General features: G+C 40.0%; 1 protein-coding gene across 3 annotated transcripts; it reads right to left on the bottom strand.

The window, feature by feature from the left end:
• Positions 1-618: 618 nt before the first annotated feature.
• Positions 619-4726, bottom strand: eny2 (ENY2 transcription and export complex 2 subunit). 3 transcript variants are annotated; one of them, XM_078287254.1, is made up of 5 exons: positions 4658-4726; positions 4078-4155; positions 3484-3554; positions 1999-2073; positions 619-1007 (listed from the first exon to the last, which is right to left on the bottom strand). In XM_078287254.1, the coding sequence occupies exons 2-5, from the start codon at positions 4143-4145 to the stop codon at positions 934-936; spliced, it is 288 nt and encodes a 95-aa protein (XP_078143380.1). In that variant the 5' UTR covers positions 4146-4155; positions 4658-4726; the 3' UTR covers positions 619-933. The 3 variants fall into 3 exon arrangements, with proteins under 3 accessions (XP_078143380.1, XP_071758554.1, XP_071758553.1); XM_071902453.2 differs by lacking the exon at positions 4658-4726 and adding an exon at positions 4522-4632; XM_071902452.2 differs by lacking the exon at positions 4658-4726 and adding an exon at positions 4367-4490.
• Between the last annotated feature and the right edge of the window lie 5340 nt (positions 4727-10066).

The following is a 10066-nucleotide window of genomic DNA, read 5'->3' as shown; positions in this document are numbered from 1 at the left end:
CCTACACTCACTCCACAGACAATGACTATGAGACTGACTCACTCGGTGTTAGTCTTAACTTTTTCCTCCAAATGAGCTTCACAGTAGGCACATTATCTATTCCATCATTTTAAAATTAATTCTGTGTGTTGTGAGGAATAGTTCATGTTCAATAACAGTCTGTACTACAGTCTGGACTGTCCTAGACATAGGGGTCACATTCAACAGATGAAAAGCAGTGTCTTTAATCATCCTTTTAAATATTTATTACTTGGGGCATATGTACATTATAATGGCACAAAATACAATCATACAATTGACAACTACGTAGGCACCTTCATACCAGACATCAAAAACCCATTAAAAATCCCCTTTCAAAAACAAGACTCACTAATCTTCATAAAAAGGATGGAGTTCAGAAAAGCAATTGCTTCTATTTGAATGTGTTATGGTGTGATTCACTGTTCCTGTTTCACTCATAAAGGACAACAGACTCTCACCAGTGTTTTGCACAGCTACACTGATGTAGGATCCAGTACCATCACATCTCTTAGCTCCTGTCAAGCCATCCTGCCTTGGTTATTGCTGCTTGTTGCCTGATTTGTGTGACATGCAAGACATGTATTAGACACAGGAGAATTCAATCAATCCAAAACTTTATTTATACAACATATTTCATACACAAAGGACGACTAAATGTGCAAGGTAGATACTGTGTTTGCAAAACTCATGTGATATCTTTAGTCACTGGACAAGTAAAAACACACAACCAAGTACCAAAGCTCGTGTTAAACATTCCGTTACTGAAAATTCCAGATCATTAAAAAAACAATCTTTCCTCAACCTCAAATAAATCAATTCATAAAAATATTCTATATATCATGATAGTATAGGCAAGTGGTCAAAGATTAAACTTCATAGGAAAATGGTAAAAACAAATCAGACTCCTTTTGTTTATGTGGCATGCTGAGCCAAGAAGGCTCTTATTCTCTGGAGAAGCTCCTTCTTGACACTGTCTGGGACTAAGGCTGGAAGAGAAAAAAACAAAGACATCCATGACCATGACTTATTCTTCCATTAAATTACATTGGCATATTCTGCAAAAACATGTCACTTGTAGAGACTTTCCAAATAGACACACAAACACACGTGCTTAACTTTCCCCTGTCGTGGGATACTCTTACACTGTTAGCCTACATATCATTTTGTGATGTGCAATGCATTCCAGGAGTTATTTTGTGTATTTTTGGTGTAGCCACTTTCCCTCAACCTGCCTCATCTTCTTCTACTTCAGTTAGTGATTTCCTATATTTCCCAGAATGCCTTTCAATCCCCACAGAAGAGGTGTGAACTTGTTGCTTTCAGTCAAACATGGTGCAAATATGGCTAGCTAGGCTACTAGTTTGTGAACATTGGGGTGTTTCTATGATCACAGCAACACCCCCACATGGCTACATTGCATTCTGGTCTATTGAGGCTACTGTCGGTGGAGAAATTGGTATCTCTGCCTCTTCTATGATGGGTTTCTCCCTCATGATTGATGAACATTGTTGCAAAACAGTGACTCTGAAAGAGGCTCTTGCTCTTTGATTCTGAGGGACTCACACCAAAACCTGACATTTACCGTTGATGTTTTAGATAGTTGAAAAACTTTCTGCTATTAAACTGGATTGTAGCTGCACTGAAAATATCTTGATGTAACGTCAAGTTGTCTACAATTGGCCAGTTATCAGTAGGAATAAGAAAAACACACCACCAAAATAACAAAATGGGCCCAGAAAATGCAAGGTACATCACCAGTGTTTTAGAGTGGATTTCTCCTTTAATAAATCAGTGTAGCTAAAAGGAAGAAAGAGGATATTGTAACTCCCAGCGTGAAAAGCTGTACAACACACACATAATGTGAGAACTCGCATGTGAGTTGTGGCCACCAGGCCAGCATGACTGTGACAATACTGTCTTCCTCTGCCTACTGCCCAGCTGAGCCCATGAGCCCAAAGAATAGTCAAGCTAACGTACCTCTTCCTTTAGGAGTGATCTCCACCACAAGGTCCTCCACAGTTACATGCTCCAGGCCTTTTTCTTTGATGACTTCTGCAAACAGATTTAGATGAAACTTTAACATTCCCTGTGGGGAAATTGGGTCACTGCAGCAGCAGAGACGATATGGATAAGAACAGATCAATATAGAGTATTAGGATAATGCAACAATTAACAATTACAATAAGAGAACATATCGAGGGCTTGGAGCCAAAGGGGTGTAAGTGCGTTATAGTGGATTTTACAGGAGAGCCAAAACGAATTTTGGTCAAACTTGGATCAGCTGCCATTACCACATACTAAGCACAATGTTTTAACTTTTTGTGTTATCAGATTGAGCATTACCATAAAAACAATACTGCTACAGTTTAAGTTGAATTATATTTGTTAACTTTTTTTAAAATGGCAAAAGAGTGAAATACGCCTTTTTGGCACAAACATTGTCCCAATACAGCCATGCAGAATATGGGCGTATGTAAGTAAACAATTGTAAAACACATTAATTTTAATACAAATCTAGCAATTACACTTCAATCAATACTGAAATATAAAACAAGATCAGAATGAATATCTTTATCTTGAAGTAATGCTCAGCAACTTTCACCAAGGCCTTTAAAATTGTAGCTACATGGAACATATTAAATTGATTGATACATTTTTTCTGTTAAAACTTTTAATAAACCCTTTTAATAAACCTCTATAGACATAAGAAACTACTTTTGATTCTAAACTACTACTTTTTTTTTCTTTTGCTAGTATAATACATTTTTGTATGTGTCCCAGGACACATCACTTATTGATGTGTCCTGGGACACGCTCAAAGACCTGTAAAACTCCTCATAACACTGAGGGATAACTTCAGCTACCAGCAGTCTTACTACCAGAGCTCATCTTGACCAGTTCACACTCATAACATTATAAAATAACATTTTGAATCTATAGGCCTAAGTATTTCATGGGAATATTAACATATTTACATTAATCTAATATTGACCTAGAATATTAATTAGGATATGAATAGGATACTAAAAATGATGTGATCATGCTGCCATGCTAGCATTACTTACGTCAGCATGCATTTTGAGTTGACCTAAGTGCTGTTACAATCCTCTACCCACAATGCTTGTTCAGTGTCAAAAGTGGGGTTTTGCTTGGTGTCAGCAAACAAAACCCTACTTTTACTGTTACGGCTTTCAGTTTTTGTTTAATTAAAGCTTATGTGTCATGATTTCAGTTGTGTCCTTTTGGCAGTGAAAATCTCACTGAGACCTTTCAATTGATATATAATACTCATATTCGCCCAAAATCGCACTTACGCCTCTTTGGCTCCAAGCCCTCGATATTGTAAATACAACAACAGATAAATAGCGATAAAGCATCCTCAAGGAAGACCATCAGAACTCAGAGAGCAATCCAGCAGTGTGGAGTTGATCTGTGTTATAAAAGTAATACTGTCATTTGTACCTTTGCAGTGAGCCTTCATCTGGTCCTTCCATCCACACTCAGTGAGCTTAGCCCTCAGTAACTCCTTCAGCCTGTCAATCAAGCAGTAAGTAGATGCAAGGTCAGTTGAGAATATGGCAGCCGTTTCTACTTTATCGAATTAAAGTTGTTAACTTTAATTAAAGTTGTTGTACGTGCCGTTCTTTCTTGTATAGAGAGACGCTCAAGCCGAACTTTATTCAGAAATTTGGCACAGTGATGTTGCCTTACATATCAGCAAGTGAACATACGTGATACAGCAGAATTTAAGACGTTTTACTCATCGTTGGGAGCCGCTATTCGATTCGGCATACATCCAATACGCCATCAGCTCTTTTATCAATGACGCTGTTATCTCACCTTTTCTTCCCACAACGTTCTTCCACCAAACCACAATGTGGTAGATGTTAGTAAATGGTATACGTTAGTTAAACCAATGTTTGGTGGATTAGATGTAGGCCAAATTAATACAGCCTTCTTAGCCTTCTTCTTCTATATCTATTTAACGTCGTTAATTGCTAGCTGGAAATATCACTGTCTTTCACTGCTGTTTTTGCAGCAAGAGTTATATCTCACCTCTCTCGTTCTCCCATCTCTGTCAACTTCTGGTTTATTGTTGCCCTCATTCTTGAATCTTTACTCATATTCCTTTACCTGCAAGGAGATGAAACGACAGCATCTTTACTATTCATGTCCAATTTGAAGTTAAGCTAGCTAACTGTTGCAAGCTGGCATTGCAGGTTTGCAGATACGCTCCTGCTAGCTACACGACACCAACATTAGCTAACTGCTAGCTATTACACTATCACTGTCTATGTTGAGGTGATATCCAGCTGACTATTTGCAAAGTTGCTAAACCACTCACCCAAAACTATAATGCTCATGATGTGTTTACCATGGTATTATCAAAGTAAATAGCTAGCTAAGGTTTACCAAGGTGGCAGATTGTTGTCACCATTTGCCTACACCTTAGAGAAGGAAGAAACAACGAGGTCTCACTCTGCATCTATTTCCCCTTACCAGAAACGTCACCAGACTCAGGTTTATTTGGACCAAATATCACACAAATCGAGGGTGTTGCTAATAACTAGAGGTAAAATTTACATTTTGACGATTAACTGTTACTGAGAAAATAAACTTTGTTTCAAAATTGTACCTGGTCGGTCGCTGTGGTAACGACTACGCGTTTTACTGCTGAACGATTCATCTTCGTACATAGCCCCATCTTTGCCTACTCACGAAACGTCTTGTTCCATCACATATCACATTCCGGCAAGGAACTTGATGTTTGGTAAAATGGTTCCTACCGGTTTATTAAGAGCATAGGTCGTGCAATGCTCTGTTACGCCACAAGGTAGCAGTGTTGGTTAACAGATTTAGATGAGCAGGGAGAGTTTTTTAGTCGTTCTCAAAGAACAGGCTAAAGATTAAGCCTTCGATACATGCAGGTTCAAAAAGACATAACTTTGGGGTGGCAGGGTTGCTCTGTAGCTAAAAAACTGCCCTTGTACTGGACAATCCAGGTTCAAGCCCTGTGTCTGTATGCATCCGGCCTGCTTAAGTGTCCTTGAGCAAGATACTGAATCCCCACCAGCTGCTCTGTCGCTGACCCTGACCTCTGACCTCCATGTGGGCACATTTCCCTACAGACATCAATAAAGTATCACATAATTATTATATTCCAGTTATTTCTCACAAATCTCCATGTGAACTAGACTTGGCTCATGGCTATGCATTCATATTTGCTCACAAGATGTGTGTGTAAGTACTGTACAGTATGTGCCACAATTTCAGGCATTTTGGACCTTGCATTTACAACAAAGAATAAGCAATAAGTGTTTGGTTTTGTCACTGGCGTTGATTTGTTTTTTAACACCTAAATTCTTATGGGAAATGCTTGTGCTGCTGATAAACTCCACTGTGTATAAGCATTAGTGTAGTCACAGGCTTCTTGCAAAATACTGCTCAAGGAATTTTTCGGCATAGGTATAATTACATCAAACAACATCATACATCATGGATTTTCCTGACCTGTCCTTACAAAAGTAGTATCCTTATGCCAGAGTTGTATCATACCAAAGTGCATATTATTGTCCCATACACTGGCCAATTCATAATTTTATTTTTCAGATTTGTATTCAAGTCCACTTAGAGATTGTTGTTTTTGTGAAATAATATGTAAAAGGGCACTGGACATATTAAATGTAATAGGGGGTCTTTTAGATTCCTATTATGGAAAAGATGGTTTCATTAATTCACACAGCAAAGAGTCATTGATGCTTATTAGGTAAACATGCAGAGTAGATGGTGACTAATGTGTGATATAAGCCCTGTGTCTCCTGATCTCTAATGATAAGCTGTAATTACACTAGCTGGTTTCTAATAACAAATGTAACATCTGAACTTGTCTTCTGTTGCTCGTTTTGTATTTTTGAGCATTGCTGCAATCTTGAACGACATGATAGCTGTCTGGCAAAGAGATGGCAAAGCATTACGCTGTTTCATTGGGTAAACCACTGTGTTAGTGGCTGCTTCAAGTCAGCTCCCTGCGTTGAAGCCGTCCTTTTCAAGTGAAGTGAATAAAATTACCTGCCACTTTTTATCTTCCTGTAAAACCACCCCAAAGGGCAGAGCATCAAACAGTATTATCTGCCTGTCATTTAACTTTCATCATCAGTTGCAAGCAATCTCTTCATTTTACTAAGCAGTGCTATCTTTTCCACCTCTAAGCCCTTTGCCTGTCAAGCCCCAGTGGGTCCTGCCTCGCTTTTTTGAGGTTATCAGAATATTCTCCCCTGTCTGGAGAAGGCTGAATGGCATGGATTACAAATGGATTTAGTTGTATAAATTTAAAAGTGCGACTAAAAGCCTGCAGATTTCGGAAGAGAGCAGATACAAAAGGGTGCTTTTAAGGTACAAGAGTGGCTTGTAACACTTAGATGTTTTGTACAGGTGATGGAAGATGACTGACTTTGGTTTTAAATGTCAATGACATTTACCATTTTTTTTTACTTTCTAAAGAAGGAGGCACAGTTTGAGAATGAGAAGAAGATAAATGGAGGAATAAATAAATCCCCAAAATTGCAGCCACGATTCATGTTAAATGAAGGCTTCCTGTGTTACAATCAAACTTTACTCAGAGCACAAATCTCAAAAGATGGCCTGACATCCTGTCTTGCATAATTAATAAGTCTGAACTTTTTGGTGGTTACATTTTTTTTTAATTCAAGCCTAAGAAAACCCTTAGATTCAAAGGGCTGGGGCTTTTGCCTTATTATTTGAAAGACCCTCTGACACTGCTACCACCACTGTTCTGCTCAGATGCTCAGTTTAATTAAACACTTTACTGACTTCTGGTAGCTTGCATATGTTTAATTGCTTCTGTTTCATTTACTTTAAAGTATCTAAAATCCAGCAGGGTCAGACGTAGCCTCAACTGACAGTTAGTGCAGAGATTCTCACTGTAGGAGACCCAGACTTGAAGAGTGAGAACAGGGATTTCAAGGCTGCGCACCTCGAAACACCATTTTATGCCCTTTAAAGAAAGTGACAACAGGGGGAGACTTTGTATGCCGTCCACCAGACCAACCAAGACTTTACATTTCATGTCCAAATAAGAGAATCTGTCTTTTGAAGTCTGGCCAAAATGATTCCCCGTCTGGCACAGAGTGGGATTTAGGAGGGCGGCTATCTCATGTTCAAGTGGGAAATGTCTGCTCCTGCATCACTTCATGACAGACTGATTGATGCCCTACCTGTTCTGGGTGAACTAATGGCCTTGTGTGTGGGCAGGTCTACAGGACAGAGAGGAAACCTGTCCATCTGCACCAAGTTTCACTTAATTATCAGCTGCTCTGCTGACAGTGAGGCGATGCAGCGACGAGAGAGTGATGAAAAGTCGGTGATGTGGGTTTTCATTGCCGCTGATAATCATTTCTTCGGCTCAGTCGCAGCACGAGGTGTTTATACCTCTGTTTAGAGTGGCGGACATGCTCCGGCAGACGCGCCTCCGGGGTGAAAGGGGAGGGACTCGGTGCAACAAGGTGTATGAAGAATTTCCCTCCCACCCAGACCCTCCTTATCTGCTCCCCCTCCCCCTCCACAGCTAACAGAGCAGCAGCCTATTAGCACCGTTATCTCGGCTGAAGCAGCCTGGGGCAGCTAGACAGCGAGGAGGAGGAGAGCTGCTAGACTCCCAGCGAAAAGGGGGGATCCACAGGGACTCCTCTGAAGGCTCCTTCACGATTGGGTAACCATAAACCACTAGACTAGGCACGGTGGTTGGGGTTTTTACATGAGCATAGCATGAGGTTCTTCACTTTGTTCCATTTGAAGCAGCAATTATTTTCTCGGCGAGAACTCGGAGAGAGGAATATATGTAGGAGAGAAAGCATGAAGAAAGAGTGGATAATCCTCAAAGAATTTATGAGGACTCATGCAGATAATACTTCATTGTGCTCAGCCTGTGGCTCAGCCCCAGAGACCTTGTCTTAAAACTCTAAATTGGGTGTCAACATTAAATTTGGTGTCTTTTATGGCTTTGCCTTTTAGCTGACATCCCTCCCCTCTTTTAAAAGTCAATTCAGCGCCTGATGTGCTAATAATAGATATATGGCCCTTCACACTTGGCATGGTTAGCAAAGCAAAGTCTTAGATTTCTGCAAAAACAAGACGCAGCAGGAAATGTAGGGGTGGGAACCACCTGCATGGGCCCACTAATAACCAGCTCACTAATTACCATTTACATCTTAATCTGATGACTAATTCATGATGAAGAGCAGAGCACAACTAATCGGAACCATTGTTTCCCACTGGGCCTCACAAAGAGCTCGCATAACCTCTGAGCAGTAATTATCTTTTCCTATGATACAACTTGAAATATATAGTATATATATTGCATTGTAAATTTAGTGCATTGTGCATAGAAAAGAACATGCAGTTTCACCATTTTCAACTGGAACAGCACAATCAATTTCTAGGGGCACAAAGTCAGTTTTAATTGAGGGTGTGACAGGATCTGTGGGCCTGTCAGCCGCTCCATGGCTTGTGGTGTGAAAGTGTCCTCCTCCAAGGAAGCAAGGAAGCAAACAGGGATTGTGTTGTCTTGACTGGCTATGATATACAATTCAGTGGATTCATGATAATAAAATAACTGGATAAATAAGTTCAAAGATCTCTCCTTTAGCATTTAGCCTACACAAAGCATTATGCAAAATAAAAGACTATCGCACAGCATACTTAATTATATTTGTGCGTATAATCAGGTTAGTAAAAAGAAGAGAATTGTAGGTATATTCACAGTGAAGGAATCAACCTCCATCATTCCATTTTTATTTGCTAGTATTGCATGTTTGCTGGTTTCTTATCATAGCTGACTTGTTAGCTTTTGTGTGTTTGTTGCATGCTTGCTGTTTGCTAGTAGCATGGTTGCTCTGGCTGAAAGGCAAGGACATCAGCTGGGATCCAAAATCTCTCCTATGATTAAGACATGAAAGATCAATATCTCTCCTATGATTAAGACAGGAGTTAGTATAGATATGGTAGCTGGAGTGAGTAGTGATACGCTATTCTCAGTCCTTGGTATAATTGTTTGCTGATACAATTTGGTTTCTGAACTGCTGTGCCGGCCGTTCCAAGCCGACGCGATTAAAACTAGTGAATAATACTGGGAACTACAGTAGGGATAAGTCTAAGTGCAATCAGGCTAGTGGTGGTTGCCGAATTCAATAAAACATGTGAGATAAGATGAGAGATGCCCACTTGATAACCTCAGTGACAGCGAATGGTGAATGCTGCTACCTGTCCGATGGTCCTGTAGATTTATGATGGCATAGCCTCATGTCCTTTGTAGTCACCATCTGTGGGTTAGTAGCCTACATCATTCTTTTGACATCTGCCTTGGGCTTCTGTATGAATGCTGACCTTGGATTATGGCACAAAAGATTGTAAAATCAAATCCTGTATATGGGTAACTTGCTGTACCATTCCAGATATCTTTGAACGTGCAATCTCCCCTATAGTAACACCATCACCATGCACCTCATGTATTTATAATAATCACTGGCATAGTGCCTTTTAGTGTTGAAATGTACATGAAATTGTTTTCTCCGGCTTCCTAATGTTTTAGAGAGTGGATGGCAATTACGCTACATAGCAGAGTAGCACTCCTCTGGCACTATGTAGCGAAAAACCAGATCCAGCAGTCAAACTGGGGGACCAGCTGCACTGGCAAACCCAGTTGTGGATGAGTGGACAAGGTTCAGAAACCTAATTATTCTTCAGTCTGTATGGAAATAATGTCACCTCTCTTTCTCTTTCTCTCTCAACAGGCCTCATGTTTCTCCAAATGTGTTTCCCAGAGGTGATTATCATTAAAGCAAATAAATACTTCAATCCATGCGCATACATACCCTTAAGTCGTGCAAATACATACATTTCTTTCGGTTTAATGAAGTCTTGTAGGATAATATGACATGCCCACTGAAATAAACAAGTGTTGTCAGCCTAATGTATGAGTGAGCCCACTGAGGATCCAGTGGCCTATATATCCAAGAGTAATATGTAT

This window comes from Centroberyx gerrardi, chromosome 12, assembly GCF_048128805.1.
Source record: "Centroberyx gerrardi isolate f3 chromosome 12, fCenGer3.hap1.cur.20231027, whole genome shotgun sequence".
Lineage (NCBI taxonomy): Eukaryota > Metazoa > Chordata > Actinopteri > Beryciformes > Berycidae > Centroberyx > Centroberyx gerrardi.
This window is presented reverse-complemented; position numbering and strand designations above follow the sequence as displayed.

Excerpts from the sequence above, each read along its gene's own strand:
- eny2 (XM_078287254.1), bottom strand. The coding sequence starts at position 4,145 with ATGAGTAAAGATTCAAGAATGAGGGCAACAATAAACCAGAAGTTGACA. Across the intron at positions 2,074-3,483 it reads GATGAAGGCTCACTGCAAAG|AAGTCATCAAAGAAAAAGGC; the intron begins GTACAAATGACA and ends ATCTGTTTGCAG. Across the intron at positions 1,008-1,998 it reads GATCACTCCTAAAGGAAGAG|CCTTAGTCCCAGACAGTGTC; the intron begins GTACGTTAGCTT and ends TTTCTCTTCCAG.